At 40.1% G+C, this 26071-nt stretch overlaps 1 protein-coding gene across 1 annotated transcript in view; it reads left to right on the top strand.

Annotated features, from left to right (window-relative positions):
- Positions 1-701: 701 nt before the first annotated feature.
- Positions 702-26071, top strand: part of LMBRD2 (LMBR1 domain containing 2) — a 33183-nt gene continuing 7813 nt past the window's right edge. The window contains exons 1-15 of the mRNA XM_026865560.1: positions 702-920; positions 1377-1456; positions 9264-9359; positions 10099-10266; positions 11100-11310; positions 15132-15206; positions 15557-15670; positions 16244-16427; positions 17280-17461; positions 18813-18946; positions 19157-19262; positions 19992-20089; positions 21828-21931; positions 23145-23191; positions 24992-25094. Of these exons, the coding sequence (XP_026721361.1) occupies positions 747-920; positions 1377-1456; positions 9264-9359; positions 10099-10266; positions 11100-11310; positions 15132-15206; positions 15557-15670; positions 16244-16427; positions 17280-17461; positions 18813-18946; positions 19157-19262; positions 19992-20089; positions 21828-21931; positions 23145-23191; positions 24992-25094 (1876 nt within the window). The 5' untranslated portion in view covers positions 702-746. The remainder of the gene's footprint in view (positions 921-1376; positions 1457-9263; positions 9360-10098; positions 10267-11099; positions 11311-15131; positions 15207-15556; positions 15671-16243; positions 16428-17279; positions 17462-18812; positions 18947-19156; positions 19263-19991; positions 20090-21827; positions 21932-23144; positions 23192-24991; positions 25095-26071) is intronic.

Genomic DNA, 26071 nt, shown 5'->3' on the forward strand with positions numbered 1-26071 from the left:
ATGTAATTCCTAGGCACTTCTAGCGGTCCTGACTATAAGAGAATAACTAAACACAGAAGGGTGAGCAAAGCAAAAATATATCATGTCAAGACTAATAAATGAATTGAGACTTCCATATCTCCGAACAAGAACAGAAGTAGGAAGGTGAATTAGCTAGCGTGTTGCCTCTCACTACATGAAATTTCAAACCTAAAAGAGGTACATCACAAGTAGACTAGCATATACTTTGCTGTAATTTTATGCTCTGTTAACACTCATTACAGAATTTAAATGCATAGTTGAGGAATGGTCCATTTAAAAAGTTGCTCATTAGCTTTCCAGAAACATTTAATTAAAACCCTTTGTCCAAATCAGTTTATTTCTTTTAAAAGAAAAAAAAAGAGCAGAATGTATTTTCTTTTGAAATTTATACTAGACTTAAAAGTTAGGCTTAGAGTCTAGACATTTGACTTCTGGATCTATTGTATATCAACAAGATGAAGAGAAGTTGCCCTAATATATTCCTAGAAATGACAATATTGGAATGACATTTCTGCAGAGGACTTTAGAGCACCTTGCTGAAAAAATCCTGTTCTTCATCTGGACAGAGTCTTTGTCATGTAAAATAAGAAGTCTATTAATATGTTTTAAAATGTTTTTTTTCTGAATAAATAACTTTCAGAAATTTTAATGTAATTAAATGTCTTTTTGTCTTACAGTTCTGATCTGCTTTCTTAAGTGAGCTGTGCTGGAGTGAACATTCAATAATGAGTGGTGCAGCGCTGGGCCTTGAGATAGTATTTGTCTTTTTTCTGGCCTTATTCCTACTTCACCGTTATGGGGACTTCAAGAAGCAGCATAGACTGGTGATCATAGCAACATTATTGGCTTGGTATCTCTGCTTTCTTATTGTATTTATACTGCCTCTGGATGTCAGTACGGTAAGAAACTTGTGAGATTTTCTGCTTAGCTATGTAAAATATGTACCGTATTTTTTAAAAATCACAATGTTAAAGGACAGTATCTTAAACAGCAAATAAATTTTCTGAATAGTCTCTTATTAATCTAAACGCTTGTTACTTTTTTGCATGACAGTGTCCATGTTTACAATTAATTTTATTTTTTGTTGATCTCATCAGATAACAAATCAATTTAAAATGTTTTAAAATTTAATTTTTTGTTTATACCTTTTTTTTAACCTGTTTAGGCAACATAAAAACACTTCCAGTTTTTTACTTACTTGTCCTTCAGATTGTATGTTGTTTTGAGGGTTTATTGGCATAATTGTTCCCAAATGTAAACCTGGAATACAGGAAACATCTTTAAAAATGGGACTAGCTATTTTTAAATAAATTACACCTTTTTTGGTCACTGATATAAAATTAATTGTCTTTTAGACTATTTATAATCGGTGCAAACTTGCTGTTAACTCCAGCCCCGCAGAAAGTAATGGCTCTTACGTTACTCTTGCTCCAAGGTATGAGCGATATGTTTTCTTCATTGAACTGTTTTTAAATAAGTATTTTATGATTTTCTTTTTTTAAATTATAAGAATTTAAATGTTTTTAAAATGTTTTTAAATTATAAGAATTTAAATGTACAATGTTTTTAATAATAAACAAGTGTTATCTCTGAGGTACGACATTTGAAGATTGTAAACCTAGAGGAAGGTGAGGGAAGAGGTGAAGACAAGTGCCTTGCATCTATTGGTAGTAGTTATGCAATAGTTCTAGCTGATTATCCTAAATGTTGGGGGTTTTTTTTATTTCATGCTAGATTTCTTCTGTTTTGTTGGTAAAGTGATAGAACTAAGCTTTTCAAGCTTATCTATGAGGAGAGGCCTTGGTGAATGCCTATCTTTTCTTCACTATCTTAAGGACTTTAGACTTGAAAATCTAATTTTATATCTTCTGAATGAAGTTAGTAGGCTTGTCTTACATGTAAGCAGCATATCTAACTGCTTATTATAATTGCATGTATACGGTAATTGGAGTTATCTGAAATTTACTGTATTCTACCAAAGTAACAATAGCCTTCTTGCTGTCTTCTGAAAGGAAGGAGGTAACCCCTAAAACATGTCGAGTGTAGGTGGATGTATTCTCTTTCTGTGGCTGCTTTAGTCTCCATTGGCTATTTCCACATCTTGTAGATACGTGCAATGTAGTTAAGAGCATTTAAGATGTCAGTTGATATGTCCATGCAAAGTATTGTCAGTTTTGTTGCCCTAAAGTGGAGGCTCTCTGGATGTATATCCATGGAAGAACAGTAAAATGCCAGACTTAGTGACACAACATTGTACCTTTTATTTAAGACCACCCAGTGTATGTTAACTAAACATAACTACGTAAATGCACAGTTTGAAATCTTTTCAATAGCCTTTCCATTTACCTGCAGTTTCAGAACATGCTGGTGGATGTTATACTATAATATTTGACAAGTATATCAAATAGAAATACCAATTTAAGTAGCAACTGAGCAGATACTGTGTTGTTGCAATGCAGATCTTAAAACTTTGAAACCTTTAGCCACACTACCTGTCATTCTATGGCAATTTGATAGTTTTGCAAATATTTAGGCTGTGTATGTAAAAACTCAAGCTTAACTAGTTTGACCCTGGAAAACACTAATTGTTTCTCAATAGATACTCCTATTAAATTGATTGTATTGTCCTTTGACTCACCATTGCTTCATTACCCAGACAGGTATTTGGAAAAAAAACCCAAGTGTCTTAGTGTGGATAGGCACTTTGTCTTTTGCTCTTCTTTTACTAAAAAGGCTCTCATGGCTTTTACGGGCCCATGAAGCAAACACTACCTGTCAGAAAAGTATTGGCTCAATAAATCAAAGTTTATACAAGCCTGACTAAATCCAGCTGGGTGACAGAAGAAACAGCTAGGTGATGGGGCCCCTAGATGTTTTTTTTAAAACCTGCTAAACTAACTGTGCAAGTTTTAATCATTGCCGGGATCAGGGACCACATGGCCGTTGCCACTCCCCCACCCGCGCCGGTTGGGCTGGAAGTTAAAGACAGACCCCGGCTAAAATAACAAGAAATTTAATACAACAGAGTGATAGAACTATCTGAATAACAACTAACAGTGAACAAGACAAACGATACACAGAGAAATACCGCTAGCTGGTCACGGAAAGACAAATTCCCTCCCATACCAACCAAAGAGTAAGGAAAAAGGGTTCCGCCCACCGGACCTGACGTCAGCATGGGATGAATAACTCGGCTGGAGATCCCTTCCCCCTCTCTCTCTGCTGGGGAAAACTTTACTCTATCCTGGCTGAACCAGGATATAATCCACCCCTTTATTGTATACCATCTACGTCATGTCCAGCTGCCATTTAGCAGTTAACAATAACAAAGTAATAATCTACACAGGCACAGCATAATTTATGGCATGTTCTCACCCAGAATCAAGTCCCCCTGTGGTACACATCGGACCTCCCCATTGTCCTGCATCACCCACCAGGTGCACGCAGGTCCTTGGGCAAAAGCAGTCCCGTGGATGGGTTTACCTTTACCTTTGCCTGGTGCAAGACTAAACCAGACCATTTTTCCCAATATATTCCTCATGCACACCACAGGGACTTTATCCCCATCTGTAGCATGTGGAGGTCTTGACTGAGCCGGGCCAGCTCGACTGGCAGATCCTCTTGTGTTGATGAGCCAGGTGGCCTTTGCTAGATGCATGTCCCAGTCTTTGAAGGTGCCACCTCCCAGTGCTTTCAACATAGTTTTTAACAGTCCATTGTAGTGCTCGATCTTCCCAGAGGCTGGTGCGTGGTAGGGGATATGGTAGACCCACTCGATGCCGTGTTCTTCTGCCCAGGCATTTATGAGGTTGTTTCGGAATTGGGTCCCGTTGTCTGACTCAATTCTCTCTGGGGTGCCGTGTCGCCACAGGACTTGGGTCTCAAGGCCCAGGATGGTGTTCCGGGCAGTGGCGTGGGGCACTGGGTAAGCTTCCAGCCACCCAGTGGTTACTTCCACCATTGTGAGCACGTGGCGCTTCCTGTGGCAGTGTGATGTAGTTGATCTGCCAGGCCTCTCCATATCTATATTTCAGCCATCGCACTTCATTTCGCTGGGGCTTCACCCGCTTGGCATGTTTGATTGCAGCACACGTCTCGCATCCATGGATGATCTCTGCAATGGTGTCAATAGTAAGGTCCACCCCTCGATCTCGAGCCCACCTGTATGTTGCATACCTACCTTGGTGGCCCGAGGTCTCATGGGCCCACCGGGCTATGAACAGTTCACCTTTGCGCTGCCAGTCCAAGTCCACCTGAGCCACTCTAATCTTAGCAGCTTGGTCTGCCTGCTGGTTGTGTCGATGCTCATCAGTGGCCCGACTCTTGGGTATGTGGGCATCCCCATGGCGTACCTTCACAACGAGGTTCTCCACACGGGCTGCAATGTCCTGCCATACTTCAGCAGCCCAGACGGTTTTACCCTTACGTTGTCAGTTGTTCTGCTTCCATTGCTGCAGCCATTTCCACAGGGTATTCGCCACTGGCCACGAGTCGGTGTAGAGGTAGAGCCTTGGCCACTTTTCCCACTCAGCAATATCCAAAGCCAGCTGAACGGCTTTCACTTCTGCAAACTGGCTCGATTCCCCCTGTCCCTCAGCAGCTTCAGTGACTCGTCGTGTGGGACTCCATACAGCAGCCTTCCATCGTCAATGCTTTCCCACAATGCGACAAGACCCATCAGTGAACAGGGCATATCACTTCTCCTCATCCGGCAGCTCGTTATATGGTGGGGCCTCCTTAGCACGTGTCACCTCCTGTTCTGGTGACATCCCGGAATCTTTGCTCTCTGGCCAGTTCGTAATCACCTCTAGTATCCCTGGGCGACTGGGGTTCCCAATTCGAGCCCGTTGTGTTATCAACACAACCCATTTACTCCACATGGCGTCGGTTGCATGATGCGTGGAGGAGGCTTTTCCTTTGAACATCCACCCCAGCACGGGCAGTTGGGGTGCCAGGAGGAGCTGTGTTTCAGTGCCGACCACTTCTGAGGCAGCCTGAACTCCTTCATACACTGCCAGTATCTCCTTCTCGGTGTATAATTAGCTTCAGAGCCTTTGTATCCCCGGCTCCAAAAGCCTAGAGGTCGGCCTCGGGTCTCCCCAGGTGCTCTCTGCCAGAGGCTCCAGGTAGGGCCATTCTCCCCGGCTGCAGTGTAGAGCATGTTCTTAACCTCCTGCCCTTCCTGGACTGGCCCGAGGGCTACTGCTTGGGCAATCTCTCGTTTAATCTGTTCAAAGGATTGTTGTTGCTCAGGGCCCCATTCAAAATCGTTCTTCTTACGGGTTACTTGGTAGAGAGGGCTCACAATCAGGCTGTAGTTCGGGATGTGCATCCTCCAGAACCCAACGGCGCCCAGGAAAGACTGAGTCTCCTTTTTAGAGGTTGGTGGGGCCATGGCTGTTATCTTGTTTATCACCTCCATTGGGATGTGGCAACACCCATCTTGCCATTTATTTCCTAGGAATTGAATTTCCCTTGCAGGCCCCTTAACTTTCTTTTGCTTAATGGCAAAGCTGGCCTTCAGGAGGATTTTAATTATCTTCTTCCCTTTCTCAACGACTTCCTCAGCTGTATCCCCCAATATAATGATGTCATCAATATACTGCAGGTGTTCTGGAGCCCCACCTTTCTCCAGTGCAGTATGGACCAGTCCATGGCAAATGGTGGAGCTGTGGTTCCACCCCTGGGGCAATCAATTCCAGGTGTACTGGATGCCTCTCCAAGTGAACGCAAACTGTGGCCTGCACTCTGGCGCTATCGGAATGGAGAAAAACACGTTAGCAATGTCAATCGTGGCGTACCACTTGGCTGCCTTAGACTCCAGTTCATACTGGAGCTCTAGCATGTCCAGCACTGCAGCACTCATTGCTGGTGTAACTTCATTCAGGCCACGGTAGTCCACAGTTAGCCTCCATTCACCATTAGGCTTTCTCACTGGCCATATAGGGCTGTTGAAGGGGGAGTGAGTTTTGCTGATCACCTTCTGGCTTTATAGTTGACGGATCAGCTGATGGATGGGGACCAGGGAATCTCGGTTGGTGCGGTACTGCCGCTGGTACACGGTCTTGGTAGCAATCGGCACTCGCTACTCTTCAATGTTAAGCCGCCCCACCACTGAGGGATCCTCTGAGAGGCCGGGTAAGGTGGACAACTGTTCAACCTCCTCCAGGGCAGCTACACCAAAAGCCCACCAGTACCCTTTTGGGTATTTGAAGTACCCTCTCCTGAGACAGTCTATGCCCAGGATGCACGGGGCATCTGGGCCAGTCACAATGGGGTGCTTATGCCAGTCCTTCCCAGTCAGGCTCACTTCAGCTTCCAGTAGGGTCAGCTGTTGGGATCCCCCTGTCACTCCAGAGATGCAGATGGATTCAACCCCACTGTAGCTCGATGGCATCAGGGTGCACTGTGCGCCGGTGTCGGCCAAAGCCTTATACTCTTGTGGGTCTGATGTGCCAGGTCATCAGATCCACACTGTCCAGTAAATCCGATTGTCCCTTTCCTCCCCCTGGCTGGAGGCAGGGCCCCTCTAGTCCTGCTCATCATCACTCACTTCTTGAAAGAATGACTTACTGGTCCCCTCAAGAGGGTCAGACATAACGTTCACCATTCTATTCTGCCGGGGGGATTTCTGACTGGACACTGGAGCTGCACTCCTCTTGGAGGATTCCCCTTTCGTGGTGGTCCTCCCTTTCAGCTGCTCTACTTGTGCAGCTAGGGCAGCAGTGGGCTGTCCATCCCACCTCCTTATGTTCTCTCCATGGTCACGGAGGAAAAACCATAGGGTGCCTCATGGTGTGTACCTTCTGCTGCCTTTCTCTTGGGTGCAGAAATGTTTATTTCTAATGGCTGAGACATTAGCCCGTGCAGGTGGAACTTAGGACATGTCCTCTTCCATCTTCTGGACCCTCTGAGACAGTTCCTCCACAGCTGAGACCAGGGAATGTTGAGATGAGGGGAGATTTCCCTCATATTGCCGGAGCTTGCCAACCACTCCATCCACTGTTAGAGTGTGGGTGTCTGTCCACCAGGACACTATTGCCAATGCTTTTGAGTGTGCTTCTGGTGCGCTCTTCAGGAACTTTTGCCACATCAGTTGTGTGCAAGGGGCCTGATCTGGGTCCATGGGTGACTGCTCATCATTCAGATCACCATAGATCATCTCAAACACAGCCAGTTCCCTGAGGCTCTGGATGCCCTTCTCAGTGTTGGTCCATTTGCTCAGCTGACATAGGATATCATCCTTGTAGGGGTACCTCTCCCTCACACTGAACAGGAGTCGCTTCCAAAGGCTGAGAGTTTGAGCCTGTTTCCCTATCTCCCTATCAATGCCAGCATCCTTGGCCAAAGATCCCAGCTGCTTGGCCTCTCTCCCCTCCATTTCAAAAGCACTGGCTCCATTGTCCCAGCATCGGAGCAGCCAGGTGCAAATCTGCTCACCTCCCAGGCGGCCAAAATCTCTCTGCATATCTCGCAGCTCAGTCGGGGACAGAGATGGGACAGTCACCTCTGGTCCTTCCTCCTGTTCCCCTGATGGGCCTGGCTCATCCTCATCCCTCACTCTGTGAACAGACTTTCTGGTATATTTTGTTTTCTGTATTGGGGCGACTGACACTGGCACTGCCTGGCTCTCTGGCTCAGTCTGTGTGCTGGTGGAGGCGACTGAGACTGGCTCTGCCTGTGCCCCCGGTTCAGATATTGTTTGTGTGGCCTTTTCTCCCCCTTGAGGGCAGCGGGTGGTATTAAAGAGGGCACAGTACGCATGGGCAAGTCCCCAACACATTGCAGTGATTTGTGTCTCCTGGGTTTTGCCAGCTTGGTAACACACCCTTTCTAAGCACTCCATCAGTTTATCGGGGCTCTGCATTTGCTCAGGAGTGAAATTCCAAAGCATTGAGGGTGCCCACCAACTCAGGCCTTTGCCCATCTTTTCCCACACCCCTTGCCACTCACTATTATCTGACCTCGGGGCACGTTTCCCGGCACTGCTATTGTTAGAGAAACGCTTCATGGCCAAAACCAAAATCAGGCAGACGTTCAGAAGGCATAGTGCCACAATCACACTGGCTTGCAGGCTCCAGGGGGGGCTAAACCGCCTCAAAGCCGAGAGGATCCCTTCCCCTGGCTCACCCACAGAGGGGGTGATACCCCTAACAAAAGCCCAAAAGGCAAACAGGTGCCGGCCCACCCCCCACACAGCGATACAAAGGCAGCGTACGCGTTCAATAGCCCGTACAACAACATAAGAACCTTTATACATTTTCTACCCATAACAAACGCCACCACAGGGATCATAAACTGGATATAAGGAGTAATCCAGCCGCACCATGCAAACATGTGGGCCGGCATCACAAATATTTTCTTATCAAACAGATACAAAAAAAATTACACCCAACAGATTGCTCTACCACACTCTGGTCAGGGTCTGTCCCTTTTTATTCTTATTCCAATGCCCCACGTTGGGTGCCAATTAATAATGTGCAAGTTTTAAACCTTGCTGGGGTCAGGGAGCATGTGGCCGTTGCCCCTCCCCCACCCGCGCCGGTCGGGCTGGAAGTCAAACACAGACCCCGGCTAAAATAACAAGAAATTTAATACAACAGAGTGATAGAACAATCTGAATAACAACAGTATCAGTGGTAACAACAAACAGCAATAACAGTGAACAAGACAAACGATATACAGAGAAATACCGCTAGCTGGTCACGGAAAGCCAAATTCCCTCCCGTACCAACCAAGGAGTAAGGAAAAAGGGTTCTGCCCACCGGACCTGATGTCAGCATGGTATGAATAACCCGGCTGGAGATCCCTTCCCCCTCTCTCTCTGCTGGGGAAAACTTTACTCTATCCTGGCTGAACCAGGACACTAACAAAAGTTGAATGGTCTTCTGTCTACAGAAATGTTTTTTCTTTGCATGAAGTAAGTACTTTCTGCCCCAAAAGAAAAATTGTAACCTTAAATTTCTTAATTATTTATTTCTCTTTAGTCTTTGAGCTACTGTTTTTTTCTCTAAGAAATCTGTCTTGTCCAGATATTTGCAGTGAGGAGAATGATAAATGTTTTCAAGTGGTGATTCATTTTTTTTTCTTCTGAGACGGTTGATGGTTGACTGTGTACTCAAATACTAGTGTATTACCTCTATGCTATTTTCAATGACCTTTCTAGATAGGGGAATTTATAGAAAGTGGGTTTTCTGCTCTTGGCCCTACAACTAACAATAAGTTTCTTTACATTGTTACAGCAAGCAAAAATGTTTCAAACCATGGAGTTATATTCCTAATGGAATTATGCCAATTTTCTGGCGTGTTGTATATTGGACGTCGCAGTTTTTAACATGGTAAGTAAGGCAAAAAGATATGATACAGATACAGCTTCTAAGTACATCATCTTAACAGTCTCAGCATAGTCTTTAAGAATATATATCACTATTCCACAGAGCTTCTAATCATGTATTATTTGCTAGCAGTGAATTTCTTGAATAGGTACTTACTAAATTGAGCATACTTTTTTTTTTTTTCTCCTTTTCAGGTAGCAACCATTTGCTCTTGGCTCACTTTTAGAGTTGAAACTGAGCAATTTATATATAGAGGTGTTTATGGATACATTGAAAAGAATGAGTTTTAGGCCAAAGAACACCAAAATAATTCCGTGAATTGAGTTGGGTAATTTTTGAGTAATATTGTAAACTATTTGGTTTTATTGTATGTGCTATATAAAGCTGTAGATGTAGCTACAGCAAACAGACTGATTGTGCGTTTGGGTTAGACTGGTGTGTGGTTTCTGATCAACCTGTTATCAAATAATTATTAGATCAGTCAAGAATATCAGGGTTGGTAGTGAGTTCTCAATTAACACAGATTTTTCATTGTAAAGCTAACTGTATTGTTTTTGTCTGCAGCTTGACTGAGGTTTGCCATCAGACCAGTACATCTAGAATAAAAACATATAGCTAGGTAGTTAACCTTGGAGTCTTCAGTTTAAACACCCCTGTCTCAGTATCCTGCCACTACTAAACTACTTTTTTTTTTTTTTTTTTCCTGGTTGGCTGATGTGGTTTGGTTTTGTTTTCTTCCTAGGATTCTGCTACCTTTCATGCAGTCATATGCTAGATCAGGAGGGTTCTCCATTACTGGAAAGATTAAAACTGCATTGATTGAGAATGCAATCTATTATGGCACTTACTTGCTGATTTTTGGAGCATTTTTAATATACGTGGCTGTAAATCCAAACTTCAATTTACAATGGTAAGAATAAGTTGTAAGTACTTGCAGGAGTTCTTAAAAATTGTCACAGGTAATCTCTTCTGTAGATGAAATGGGTCTTTTTAAAAAAATAATTTTAGTTTATCTGATTTTTGATAGGCAGTTGGAAAGTTTTGTTAATTTTTTTATGGAAAGTGTACTTTTGACTTTATAGAAGTTTGTCTTGGTTTTCTGATTTTGATATGTGAGGCAGAGGAATCCTCTTATATTTGCAGTGTGGGTTTTTTTTTCCCCTACAAATGCATTTGCAAAGTTAGTGCAGAAACTTTCTTAGTGTTTTCAGAATAACATCTCTCAAAGTCTGTCAATATTTCCTGTGTAGTGCTTCCATTTACTGTATATTTTGTTTAAGGCAATAAGTTAAAATAATTGGTATTTTTAACATTGCTAATATTCTTCCACACTAGATACAGTTGTAAACACTGTCATGTAATGCCTAGTTGCTTTCCACTTCTGAGTACAAACCCTGGGTTCTGAGGCTGTTTCTTATAGTGACTGCCCTTACGCTGTTTTGACCTCAGTTTCAAGAAGTTTGCCAAGTTCATGTTGTTTCTTAAAGAAACATACTCCTTTGAGAACAAACATTTTTGTCTTCCCTCCAGAGGGGACAGAAACATGGGAGATACAAAAAAAACATGACAACTTTAAATGCAGCCAAGTAGCAGACTGGCCCTTGGCAAGAATTACAGATACTACGTCTGTTTCTGTGAACTTTAAAGCCACCTTGGTACACAGATGCTTCAAGGCTGCTTTCTTGCAGGTGGGGTAGGAGGATATTGTTTGGTTTTTTGTTTTTACTGTTGTTTTTTCCTTAGGAACCAACTTCAGACTATTGGGATAGCTGCAGCAAACACATGGGGTCTCTTTCTTCTTGTGTTGCTTTTGGGTTATGGTTTGGTAGAAATTCCCCGTTCTCACTGGAATGGGGCAAAGAGGGGTTATCTACTCATGAAGACCTATTTCAAAGCTGCCAAACTGACAACTGAAAAAGCAGATGCAGAGGAGAATTTAGAGGATATTATGGAGGTAAGTAACTAGTTTTTGCTATGAAATAAGTGAAAGCTGTTGTTAATTATCTCTGAATTTCTGGGTGTTTGAGTACTTGTGGCAGGAAAACATAAGTAGCATGAACTTACTGTGAAATACCAGTAAATTAAGAAAATCATCATAGTGTGCTACTTAATGGCACTCAATCCTATCTAAAAATCAAAAGATAAATAGGCCCTGATATGAACAACTTGGCAACTTGATAACCATTATTTGTTGTTTTTATTCTTTTAGTGACATTTTTGGAGTTATATTGTTCACAAATGAAATAACATTATAGAGTGAACTTGAAAATACAGTGTACAGATGTTTCACCAGTGTTCATGCAAATTGTGTATGTTTGGTTTTATGCTGTGCTCCAATTATGTTTCTGGATTTCTGAGCAGAGTTTCCAGGACCATTGGCAGGACCATGCTATGGGCCTTTTGAGAAGAGAATATATAGATCATTGTTCTTTTCAAATGGTTTAGTGAGCAATAGGCTCTAATGTAGTTCAAGAACAGAATTCAACCCGTTGAATAGCTATTCCCTGTTCTACTGCTCTGATACCATGGCTTTGAAATAATACTTCTGAAGAGCTGTAGGATAGGGTGGTAGCTTCTTCTGTGATTTTAAAAATGGGGGGTTTCACTTTTCCCATTAGTGGAAACTTCACCAGACTGCCACAACTTCTCAAATATGGTGGATAGTGGCTTAGACACTTAATCTGCTAGTTCCCTCAGGACCCTTGGTTGCATCTTACCAAGTCCCATAGACTTGTGCACCTCGTCATGGCTTGAGCCCAGAGGGCAACTGAACACCATGCAGCCATTCACTCACCCCTTCCCAGCTCCAGCACTGGGAAGGAGAAAATGAAGCAAAAGGCTTGGCTCAGGAATTGAGATAAGGACAGGGAGGTATGTTTCATCCATTATTGCAAAAGACAACAGACTCCTCAGGGGAAGGAAAAAAGAATGTTACTTTAATTCAAACACTAACACCACCACCACCACTTAACAGACAAAGTGGGACAGTAAGAAGTCATTTCCTCCCACCCCTCCCTCCTTTTGGGCTCAGCTCTGCTCCCAATCTCTCTAATTCCTCCTCCTCTCAGTGGTGCAGGGGTCAGAGGACCAGAGGTGCAGTCAGTTCACCACTTCTTCCTTCTTGTTAAGGAGGAAGGGAAACTTCTGGCATTCTTAGAGTGTTCCACGTGAGTTCTCCCCATAGGATGCAGCCGTTCCCAAGCTGCTCCTGTGTGGATTACTCCTGCATGTTGCGGTCCTCACAGTGCCAAACTACAACAGCAGGGACGACTTCTTCCCTCAGAGTCCCAGCCTCCGTGAACTGCAGCTGCCTGCTTTGGTGTGGTGTCTTCCACAGGCCACAGGTCAGCCTCTGCTCCACTGGTGATCTCCGTGGGTGGCAGGGGCACAGTCTGCCCTCTCACCATGGGATACAGTCTCTGTTCTGGCACACCTCCCCGCTTTCCTCCTTTCTTCCACTGACCTTAGTGTTCACACAGATATTGTTCTTGTAACTCCTCCTCAGAAGTCCTCCAACCCCCTCTCAGGTTCTCTTTCTGAAATACATTTATCACAGAGGTGCAGCCACCATCGCTATCCATCTTCAAGCTGGGGAAGCTTCAAGAAGCTTCTCACAGGAGCCACTGCTGTAGCCCCCACCCCTGCTACCAAAAAACCCTGCCACACAAACCCAGTACAACCGTCAGGTTCCTTAGATGGTCTTAAACCTGATCTTCTCGTACAGTGGGCAGTTTTTCATTCTTCCAGTCCCCTTTGCATTCTGCATCTTGGGTGGTATGGCTGGATCACTTGCTGGTGAAGACTGAGACAAAAAAGTTGTTGACTGCCTCAGTCTTCTCCATGTCCCAGGTAACCAGGTCCCCTGTTTCTTTCCAGAGAGGGCACACATTTTCCTTAGTCTTCCCTTTATCACCAGTGTGTACCTATAGAAGCTTTTGTTGTTGCCCTTGATGTCCCTGGACAGATTTAATTCTATCAGGGCTTTGGCCTTCCTAACCTGATGCCTGTATGCTTGGACAGTTTCTTTGTATTCTTCCCAGGCTATCTGTCCTTTCTTCCACCCTCTGTAGGCTTCCTTTTTGTGTTTGAGCTTATCCAGGAGCTCCTTGCTCATCCATGCAGAGCTCCTGGCATTTCTGCCTGACTTCCTCTTTGTCAGGATGTGTCATTCCTGAGCTTGGAGGAGGTGATCCTTGAATATCAACCAGCTTTCTTGGGCCCCTCTTCCCTCCAGAGCTTTACCACATGCTACTCTGCCAAGCAGATCCCTGGGGAGGCCAAAGTCTGCTCTCCTGAAGCCCAGGGTAACGAGCTTGATGTGCACCCTCATTGATGCCCTAAGGATCTTGCACTACCACCGTTTCATGGTCACTGCAGCCAATGCTGCCCTTGAGGTCACATTCCCCACCAGCCCCTCCTTGTTGGTGAGAACAAAGTCCAGCATAGCACTTCTCATTGGCTCCTCTACTACTTGGAGAAGGAAGTTATCATCAGTGCATCCTAGGAATCTCCTGGATTTCTTCTGCCCTTCTGTGTCATCCCTCCAACAGGTATCAGTGGTTGAAGTCCCCCATGAGGACCAGGCCTGTGAACATGAGGCTGCTCCTATCTATCTATAGAGGCCTTCATCCACTTAGTCTTTCTGGTTGGGTGGCCTGTAGGAGACCCTCACTATAACATCTCCTGTCCCTGCCCTCCCTTTAGTCCTGACCCATCAACTCTCGGTCGGCTCCTCACCTGTCCCCAGGCAGAGCTCCCTGCACTCCAGCTGTCACTGACATTGGGGGTGACACCCCCTCCTCGTCTCCCCTGCCTGTCCTTCCTAAAGAGCCTGTATCCCTCCTTCCAACACTACAGTCATAGAAGTCATCCCACCAAGTCTCTGTGATGTCAGTAAGATCATAGCCACAGACTTATTTTGCCACACACTACATTGCCACACTAATCAGATCTCTTTTAGGAGATTTGGAGAGAATCCAGTTTTACTGACAATCATCTGTTAAAACAGCCTTTTATATGCTGAAGGACTGTCTATATGCATTTAGCTTTGTCACACTAAACAAATACAATTCTGTCTGCATAATCATTGTATTTGACAAGATTTCTAAGGCTTTACAATGATTCCTGTCCTCCAGACTCTAGAACTTACATCTTGTTTATAAAGTGCTGTTTGTAACAGCAACAAAAAAGCATCAGAAGTTTTTCCTCTGGTTTGCCAATAGGATAATGAATAAAAGGTAGTTCTCGCTAAGCCTGATAAACTGCTAGAGCCAGTTCTGACACAACTTACCTAGCTTTTAGGTGCCATCTTTTCATTACTAATAAATGCGAAATGGTCTCAGAAGTGACCTATATGGAGATAAATGTGAGGAAGGTACAAAATGAAGTAGTGTAAAATTATATTCATCAAGCTGCTTAAAGTCATAAAAGTGGAACTAAACCAGGTAAGATACTCTTCCTCTTTACCTACAACTGAAGTAAGAAAGTATTTTCCATTTCAACATTTATGCATAGAAACCAATCCTCCACACACTCATAGAATAATATTTCCACACTGGCACTGTGGTTTTAAAAAGAAAATACATATATGCAAAAAAAGTACCTTAAGTTCCCTCTTATTACATGTGCAGTAAAGCTGTGGCTTTTAGGAAGTTTTGTTGGTTTTAAGCATGATGGTTATCTTTTCCATTGAGAGAGCTGGAACTCTTATCTGACCCTGTAAAATTTTTTAATCTATTAAACATAGTCAAACAACTCTTTTTTTTTTTTCAACAGGAAGTCCGTAAAGTAAGTGAGAGTATCAAGTATAATCATCCTTTGAGAAAATGTGTTGATACAATACTGAAAAAGGTAACAAATTGCTCATCTTCAGCCATAATTGTTCAACTGGGAGGGAGTGCTTCCTGCACCTATTGAATACCTGTACATTATTTCCTTTTTCCCTTAACACAAAATCTCTAACTGGCATCTTGTGAATTTCTGACAAGAATTTGAATTGAAATTCTTTGCACAATGCTGTCCTATGATTTTGTAATTATCTACTATAATTATTTTGACATATGTAGTATTTTAGAAACAGAAAAATCTACACTTAGAATGCACTTTTCAGTTCCATTAAATTCCCCAAACATTTCCAAATAATTAGAAAAGAGCACTTGCTATTCCTTCATCTTCCATTTAATTTTCCCTTTTCCTTCTAGTGTCCTACTGAGTACCAGGAAAGAATGGGTAGGAACATGGATGATTATGAAGATTTTGATGAAAGACAGAACAGTTATCCAAGTGAAAAAAGTTTGGTCAAACTTCACAAGCAGGTATACTAACAAATGAGAGAATGCCTCACACTAATGTAGTGAGACTAAATGCTAGTCAAACAAGGATTTTCAATGCACTTTACCTGAATTGCTGAGTATAGTGTGTTTTGGGATTGCTACTTAACAGAAACTTTTCTCAATGAAAGGAAACATAGAAGTTTAATATCCCAAATGGCATCCAGATCAAATTTCTGGATGTGTAAAAAGTGTTCTTGACAGTGTTTTAACTGTCTCTGAGTAAGCGTTGTAATGATTGCTTGACAGTGCATTCTAGAAAAAAAATTGTAATAAAAGCTTTATATTCACTAAGATGCAAAAATAAAGTGGTATGTTGGAAAAAATAGGCTGTTGTTGCTACAGATAGATTGTGATAAAAGAACAGCAAAACTCTGGAGTCATGTGCAGTCCTCTTACCATGTATATGTTTAGAGAATTAACTGCCTGCTTTTAAGAGTATACAGAATTAATGTCTGCAATTCTGTAATGTAGGCATTTTTAAGGGATTTTGCAAGGCTCTTCTCTGTTTCTTGAAACAAGTATATTGTAACCGTAGTTTCTTGGAATTTATTGTAGGTAATTTATTCAGTACAGAGACATCGTCGTACACAGGTCCAGTGGCAAATTCTTTTAGAACAAGCATTTTACCTAGAAGATGTGGCAAAAAATGAAACCAGTGCAACTCGACAGTTTGTTCATACCTTTCATTCCCAGGAACCAGAGAATAAAATTATACAGTATTTCTACACACCAACTGTTGGTAAGTGCTGTCATACAGATTTTGAATATTTAAAGAAGTAATGAGTACTGTTTTGTAAGAACTGATTGTTTTAGATAAGAAGTTCAGTTACAGTAGCAGGGAAGCAAATGTGCATCTTAATGCATTTATGTAATGGAATAGCTATCAGGTATTGACTTACGATCTTGACCATAAGCTTAAATTTCTTTACAACAGTAATATGTTGTAATAGGAATATAAAACTTTGAAGCCTTAGAAGAAGAAAGAAGAAAGAAAAATAACAACTTTAAATTATTTGGTCATGGCTACCTTCTACATTTGTGGGATATTATTGAGGTGGCACCGCTCTTCTAGTAAAGCAGAGGAAAGGACTCTTCGTCTGTCACATACCATACATTAGGAGACATGTCTGCTTGTGCATCTTTTCAGAAAGTGTCTTCTCTTAATCAAGTTTTAACTTTTAATTGGTTGTGTACTAGCAATGAGTTATTTCCAGGATAGGACAGTATAATTTTAGAGTCTAAACTGTTTCTGAGAGGCTAACAGATGAACAGACAAGAAGCACATCACCCATCATACCTGTGCCAAAAGTGGAGTTCTGTTCTACATGCCCCACACCCCCTAGTCCATTTGCAAAATTTGCCTCCCAAATCCCACTCTGTTTTCCCCAGTTGTGTATATGATTCCTTAGAGCTGAACCAGATCTCTGGGCATTGGAAAAGCCCTGAAAAGTAAGTGTGTGACCTCAAAGATTCCAGCCTTTAGAGGGTATGCATGCAAGAAGTTTGTGACTGTTTTTGAGAGGGAGTTCCATTTCTGGCTGTGTAATTTTCATTAACCCATTCCGAATGTGTGTGTGCTTGTTTTTTCCAGAGTGGTACTGGGAATGTCTTCTACGACCGTGGTTTTACAGGGTGCTTGCAGTTGTTCTGGCCACTTTCTCTGTAATTGTTGTGTGGTCAGAGTGCACATTTTTCAGCACAAAACCAGTTTTATCGCTATTTGCAGTTTTCATACAGCTGGCAGAAAAGACATATAATTATATATACATAGAGGTAAGTTTGAGATAATCACACAATGAAATCTTTATTACCATAGTAGATGAGATTGATTTAAAAATAAGTCTCTAAATAATCTGTCAACTTTCAGAAGATCCCTAATATATATAATATCAAACTTTGTTTCTGTGGAGGGAGTCTACGTTTTGCCACTTCTCACAACTCTACAGTATGGGGTGAAGGTGTGACCCAGTTCAGCTGAATATCTTGTGTAGTAATTTGTGAAACATTAACTTGAAGCGTAGGTGTTTAGATTTTGTCTAATTAGCGATGTCTGTGACGTTTCTTTCCTAAACAGGAATTCGCTGCTGACCAGAAATTCAGTCACAGGGGTGGCACGTGTATGAAAAATTTATCAGTAAAGAAACTGAGCTGAAAAATTCCAGTATACTAACAAACTAGGTTGAATTGAACGCACTTGTTTTTATCACTTTTTGTGGGAAGAAAACTGTCAAATCTATCAAGGCAATTACAGCAATTTCATTTACATAGTGAAAAGTAGAAGAATAAATGTTCCTAGAGTCCACTGTGTTAGCTTATATGAAGTGCAGAATGTTACAAGTATCATTCGTAATTTAAATTAGTGTTGTGGTTTAACCCCAGCCAGGAACTAAGCACCACACAGAGACTTGCTCACTCCTTCCCCCCCCCAGTGGGATGGGGAGGAGAATTGGAAAGAAAGGTAAGACTTGTGGGTTGAAATAAGAAGGGTTTAGTAACTAAATAAAATGTAATATAATAATAATTTAAAAATATAATAATTATAATTGTAATGAAAAGGCATGTAATTAAAAAAATAAAAAAGAAAACAAAGATGAAGACAAGTGATGCACAGTGTAGTTGCTTACCACCCACTGACCAGTGCCTGAGCAGTGATCCATACCTCCTGGCCACCCCAAACCCCCCCCCAGTTTATGTACTGAGTATGATGCTTTATGGTTCGGAATATCCCTTTGGCTAGTTCAGGTCAGCTGTCCTGGACATGCTCTCTCCCAGCTTCTTGTACATCTGCTCACAGAGAGAACATGGGAGACTGAAAAATCCGTGACTGAGGATAAGCACTACTTAACAACTAAACCATCAGTGTGTTATCAACATTATTCTCACACTAAATCCAAAGCACAGCACTGTACGAGCTACTAGGAATAAAATTAATTCTATCCCAGCTGAAACCAGCACAATTAGTCAACAAAACTCCTGAAAAGCTCTTCTCAGAGCTGGTGTTACTGTCCATTCTCAAAATGGAAAATTAGACTGCAGTCAACCTGTTGTGTGAACAGACTATGTGCTGAATGCATTAAAACTTCTAGTAGAGTTCTATATTCAAACGATTTTTTTTTTCCCTCAGATGGCCTGTTTTCTTACCATCTTTTTCCTAAGTATCTGTGTTTACTCTACTGTCTTCAGGATCCGTGTATTTAACTATTATTACTTAGCTTCACATCATCAGACAGATGCATACAGTCTCCTTTTCAGTGGCATGTGAGTATGTGGCATATATTTTCCAGATTTTCTGTCAAATAATTGAAAGTTTCCATAAAACTTTGATTTATATTCTTTCATTTATAATCATATGAGTATAAATCCTCATAATCTGTACATCATTATTCTGTGATGTGTCCATTTACGATTTCTTGATATTTCTAGTGCAAGAAATTGTTTTAAATGCTGTTGCCTCTTGCATTTGTGAAGGTTATTTTGCCGTCTCACTCCACCATTATGCTTGAACTTTTTGGGATTGACCCATATGGATGCAACAATCTCTCACAAAAACACACAGCCAACTGCTTATACATCTGTAAGTATAGAAAATGTAATTTTGAGTCGTCTGTATGGTTTGGAGAATAGTAAAAATATTTTAAAATATTTCTTATAGTAAGATTCAGACATTCAATCTCTTCACTAGTATTAAACAGGGTACAAATACTTAGTGATAGACCAGGAGTTTGGTAATGATTGCTAGGGTTCATCACTAGCTCAATTATTTCGTTTTGGTCTCTTTATCCTAAGAAAGTAAAGTATTATACTGAAGAATTCAGACTGTTCTTCACTTCCTAATAGTTTTAGTTTCCACTGTCTTTATGGGACACCTTTATAGATCAGGCAAACCTAACTTGCCACTGAAAACCAGTGAGTTTGGTTTTACTAAACAACAAATTTCTGTAGGACAGCAAGTTATGTCTCATGTCTTAATTAGCAAGTAGATTCTTAGTGTTGTCCAGAGACTCCTTTCACAGTAGATGAAAAGATCCACCAGATTTGAACTGGTTCTGGATTAGGTGAGACAAGATCTAGCATCTTAGAAACCTCTACGTGGATACACTGTTAGAGATGGCGTTTATATCTAGTTGTTCTGGGTCAACTGTCTGAATCAGATCTGTGATGATAATACTTAGTCAGGTTTCATTAACTGTAAAGGATTGTGTGCTTGTGTGTTGCAGACTGAAAATAGTGAGATGGCACAATCTTTATGGATATAGGTAGAATGTATCTGATTAGAGCTTGTTCTTGTGGATTTTTTTTCCAGATAATGGGATCCATGAGAGTGCTGTCCTTCATTGCAGATGGATTCTATATTTACTACCCAATGCTTGTTGTCATTCTCTGTATTGCCACATACTTTAGGTAAGTGATTTGCAAGACAGGTCCGCCATGTTTCTTTACATTAGTAATATTAGTTTCACTGATCAGGAAAAGATTCACTTTTCCTTTTCCAGCAGTTAAATTGTGACACATTAATAAAAATGCAAAAACTAAACCAGTAAGTGTCTATTTATATATGTGAAATGCATGTATTTTAAAAGTATTGACTGTATTAACTCATAAGTGAGTTGTGAAGTTTTTTTCCCCATTAAACTACGTTCCTTGGTTTTGAGATCTGATCTGTTAAAACTCTGAAGCCCATAAGCATTTAGATTCTGCTTTTGAGATTAAAATTACCATGTTTTCAGCAAGATTTTCTAATAACCTAATAAGCATTATCAGAAACTTCAGGTAATGAACTTTCTAACAGACTCATAACAAATTTCTGATCTGTTACCAGACTTCAGTTTGAAAGCATAGTGGTTTAAATCATTTGATCTTGTTTCCCTAAGCCACAGTTTGTTGGCTGGAAGGGTATTTGCAGAAAATACTGTTGTATGCTTGCTTTATCCTTACATTCCAAATATCTGCTTTTGACCACTGTAAGGCATGAGACACTTTCGGTCTGACCTTGCTTGGCTACATTTATGTTCACTTCTTCTATTTTGTATTACCATTCAGTCAGGTGCAACGTGTATGTTTTCAGTCGTGTAAAATGTAGTTAAATGCCTTGAATGTCCAGTAATACCCTGTGTACATTTATAGACAGTAAGACAAGGATCCAGTCCTGGGTTTTCCCTGCTTACCTTTAAGTTAGATGGCAAAAATGGTGGTGGAGGAAAAAAAAAAAACAACCCAAAAACCTAAACGGGAAAGTCAGTGACAAGAAATAGTTTGTGTGACTTCTCATCCATGATGATTCTCGGTGTTGAATGCCATAGTGAAAAGGAAGAACAGAAACTAATGAGGAGGAAGTTGCTTTGCATGAACTTTAATGCCCTCTAATAATTCAGATACATGCAAAACTGTACGTTTAATTAAAATCTGTCAAGGAAAGCTGTCTCCCTTGTTTAATCCAGCAGTCCAGATAGTACAGGAGAAGGAACTTTTCAGCATAAATATACAATTAAGCCAATTTTGAACATGTTAATGATTCTTCGGTCCATAGAGAGGAAAACAAAAACAACAATTGCATTCTCTGGCGTGAATTTGAAAAGGGGAAAGTGGCTATCTAGCTCTAGGTGTATCTTAAAAAAAGGTGGAGCAATATTGTTATTTGACTGCTACCTAATGGATATTGCAAGTGGCAGCCAGCATCCCTGCAGCTTAAGAGTGTGTGAAACGTTTCTCCTGAGTGAAACCTGAGGTGAAGGTGGCTTTCCTATGTTATTACTGTTTCAAAACCACAGAAATCATAATAGGAACAATTTTTACAGTAATTGTCTTCTAGCAAAAAAGAGTCAATGAGATATCATAGGTATAATTTCTGTTATATATGTGAACATTTCAAGCAATTCTCTTAATCATTTGCACTACTCTCAGACTATAAACAGTTTTATCTCTATTTGAATAGGATTATTCTATCACTTTCAGTTGCACTTAGGAACACGTCACTTCTGAATTTTCTGATTTCTCAGATAATATAATAATCTGTCTTCTGTATTGTTTTTCTACTTGAATTGTCCATAAATTTCTGAATAATTTGTTTTACATTTTGCATTGTAGTACATCTAAACTGTTCATTGTAGATTAACAAAGGAAATTGCCTATTCTTTTCCAGTTTAGGAACTCGTTGTTTGAATCTTTTGGGATTCCAGCAGTTCATGGGGGATAGTGAAATGACCTCTGATTTGATTGATGAAGGAAAAGAGCTCATCAGAAGAGGTAAGTTAGGTTCTCTATCCTAGTTTTCATACAAAATATAATGTGTTGCGTTAAACTTGTCTGAAACGTTGCACAAAAATAGCCCCAATATACAGCTTATCAGTAGTTTGTAAACTGTACTGAAGCAGTCTGCTGCACAAAATGCGACAGACTTACAGCATTATGGTTGCTATATACACAGTACTGGACTACACTGACATCTTAAGTGATATATCAGTTTTACTTATCCATTGTCTGAATTCAGATATTTCTAAATATTTTACAGTTCATTTAAGTGATACTCCTCTGAAGTCAGAATAATACCTGAGCAGGTGCTTGTGTAATATGTCGTAAAGGATAGTTAGCACTTAAATTGTCTTTATCACCAACAAACTAATTTTAATCTTTCTTTGTTTAAGTGTGTTGGTTGAGCTGCCCAAATTCTGTTATTTCCTTTAGGATTTTTTTGCTGATTCAACTAACTGGTTTTTATCACAGGAAAGCTTGTTACTCTGTAGAGATGTAATTTTCTGTTGTTTTGGAGAGCCTTTTAATTTTTTTAATGATAATTTTTATTGAAAATGTTTCTTGAAGAAAATAAAAAATGTTTCTTTTTATTGAAAGTCATTAAAAGCTGTTGTGGTTCCTAAGTAATTTTTTCAAAATTTAAATCTCTGGATACAATGTTATAGTATGCAATACTTTTATTCTCCTTTCATAGTCTATGAAAAACAAAACGTAGATTTACTTAGGGTGGTAGTATTTCTTTTCTTGGAGAAAGAGGAATGTCTGTCATTCCCTTAAATGAGGGGTTTCTGTTTCTTTGATACTATGATGTTACACTTCCATCTTAATACCAGATATGGACACAAACTGTTTGGGTCATGCTTTAGGCCTCATAAAATTTCAGGAAGATTTTGATTCAGTAATGCTCAAGTTTCTTTTTAATGTCATACTTTTCCCAGCTATTTTGAAGAAGTTTTGGTTTTTACTTTGCCAGCTGATATCCAAATGTTATGCCTTGGTGCAAGATAATCATCATGATGAATTCACTTCAATGGGAAACTCCATAATAATAGACAAGCAACTTTGTCTTTTGGTTTTATGTAATTGTATAAGCCATATATTTCAATAAGAATCTTTGGTAGATTTTCATTGTTTTGTTTAAAAAAAATATTGGTAGTGATTTTTTCTTGTATGGAGCTCAGATTATTTTTCTTTTTTATATTTATAGAGAAAAGAAAACGACAAAGGCAGGAAGAAGGTGAAAACAGAAGAAGGGTATGAGATTGTTTTAGCTAATTATAATATTAATATACAACAATATCTGATAGGATTTTCTGTTGCTATTTAATTCAGCATGATCTATTTCAGAAAAAAGTAAGTCCCCAATAATTGATGGAATCAGTTTAATCTTGCAGAATAGTCTTTTCGGGGGAGGTGGGGGGGGTGAGTAATCTACATTTTAGTTTTAGATGATAAGAGGGTGATTGTTTCACAGTTCTTGGACACTTCTGTTATTTAGTGTGCTGTGAGAACAGTGTGTGCTGATAGGTGTAACAATCATTAAAAAGGGTCCCAATTTCTAGGATGCAGAATAACATGAAATGGCTTATTATCAGTCTCTTATATTGATACTGCTCTGCTTGAAATAACTGCAGTTGCAGTGTCATCCTATTCACTGAAATGAGGACTGTATTCTCCTCCCAAACTTACCTGTTGCTTTGTGGACTCATTGGAAAGTAATTGGCACAGTTTTTTAAATTTTATTTGATTTTTTTTTCAGATGAGGGAATTACATTTAAGACAGGATTAATAGTGTTACCACTGAGGGACAGAATGTTTGATTCAAGTCGGACTTTGAGTGAATACTGAATTGAAAGATTTGTGAAGACAGTCAATATGAATAAAAAATATTTTATTCAGGCAGTTTCATTTTAAGGAGCTTCAGTTAACTATAGCTTTGGGTTTTCACTAATTTATAATATTTGTAATTTAGTATAGAAAGTCACAATCAAAGAGATAAATTGAAAGGATGCATGCAAAAAATGAACTAACTGGAAGAAGGGGAAAATATTATCTGCAGAAAGACAAGATAATACTGGGACTGAAACCTCTTGACTTTTCAGGCTCAGGAATACTTTAATTGTGGATGACAGCCAATACTGCATAGACCTTCTGATCCTCTCTCCCATCTCATAATTTTAGAATTTGAACTGATTGTGAAACAAAATAGTAGCAAATGCCTGATGCATTTGGTATATGCTGAAATGATCTTACATTAATCAACAATTTTAGTTCAACAGCAGACAATTTCAGATGTACCTGGTTTTTGACTTTACATAGCAAATAAGTAATTCTTGAAACTTTTGGGGCTTTTGAGAGTGGATCATAATTAAATGTTTGATCCTTCTGGAGCTTAGAACTGTAACATATGGCATAAATTAGCACTGTAACTTTGAGTATTCCAGTTCCTACCAGTGCATAATCTGGGATCTAGATATGAATCTGAAACATATTAACTGGAACAGTTGGAAAAGTTTCTATTAAGACATGAAATTATTAATAAAATCATGAGACATTTTATTCTTTAATATTTCATTATACTTCATACAAAAATGTTTACATACTAAGCGTGAAATGAAACACAGAGCAACAAGCTTAGTAAACACTGCCTGTCCAAATGGGGTTTTTTGCGCTATCTGCATCTGGTTATTTTTCCATTCTACCACTAGATGGAAGTAGAAATCAAAAAAGCAATGTTCCCACCAAAACAGCTGAGTGAACTTTGAGTGCAGATTCAATATGTAATTTATTTTCTGAAAGTCTTTTTTCTAAAGAGCAGTTATGGCAGCCAGCTTATTGAAGGGACATATTTTGAGTTTAAAATAAAACAAAAATTCTTTCTGTATCAAGAAACTGAACAGGCACATTTTCAAAGTATTCCTTTCATAGTAGTCTGATGTGACTGATCAGTTAGCTCTAAGTTGTGGGTCTGGAATATTTCTTGATCCTGTATATGCTTTTGTTGTGTTGCTTTTTTCTCACAGCTTACATTTCTTTTTTTGGCCTTTTTTCCAGGAATGGAAGGAACGGTATGGAAATAGAGATGATTCTACTAGAAACAGAGTTGTCCACACAGACCAAAAAGAATCCAGCTTCTCAGAGACAAATACCAATAGACGTAAGCTTTTGGAGGGAGTTTGTTTTGTTTTGTTTTGTTTTGCTTTAATATCTTGCCTGCACAACACTGGCTGTGTAAGTAGCTTCAAATATATTCCTTTTTGTCTTAGATGATGTCCTGATGTATTCCCTTCTGTGGCACAGTGCCATCTTGCCCATTAAAGACACCTGAAAGAGTGCTGTGTTTCTTCCCATCTTCAACACTTCAACTAGTTGAGGCTGGAGATTCTGACTCAGTCTTCTGGGACTTACAGTGTTTGCAATTAGAGTAGCAGTTGTCAACAAAGAGACTTTATTTAGGTTATGTCTTGAAGTGGGTAGTTTTAAATCTTAAAATTTATCTCTTCTAGTTGCGAATTAGTTCTCTCAGACTTGAGTGGTGGAATACTCAGATGACCAACGAATGTAAAGCCACTAACATACCACACAAGTGTATACATGCTCATTTAATAACATCTGTTAGCAAAACTTTTTTGTGAATGCTCTAAATTTCCAAAATGTTTATTTGTCACAGAGTTAATGGGGTTTTTATGTATTTTATGTGCTCTTGTAAGCTAATAAGAAGAATTGAGGCTGAAAAATGGAAGGAAAAAGGGGGAGGAGGAGGGAAACTTTGAACATGGTTTTGAGAAAACTCTGGTAGATTTCCCCATTCTCTTACCAGAGATGGAAACCCAGATTTCCAGTGGTAGACTAACTGAAATATGAAACTGTATTTTAAACATCTTAATATGTAGCATTCCAGCACCAAAACAAGCTGTAGGTACTGGCCTAGTGAAGGTAGCAGAGTGAACTGCAGAACAGCTGCATTTCATTAATTCATGAGATTGCCTCTTCAAAAACAAACAATACCAAACTAAAAAACCTCCAACTAGCTTAAAGTGGGAAGTTGGGAAGAGGAGCGGATGATTGGTTGGTTTAAAAGTAAAATTTGCATATAACTTCTTGTTTTCTTTGATTCATTGCAAAGTAGATTCC

Source organism: Athene cunicularia, assembly GCF_003259725.1.
Source record: "Athene cunicularia isolate RWA chromosome Z unlocalized genomic scaffold, athCun1 chrZ_part1, whole genome shotgun sequence".
Taxonomy (NCBI): domain Eukaryota; kingdom Metazoa; phylum Chordata; class Aves; order Strigiformes; family Strigidae; genus Athene; species Athene cunicularia.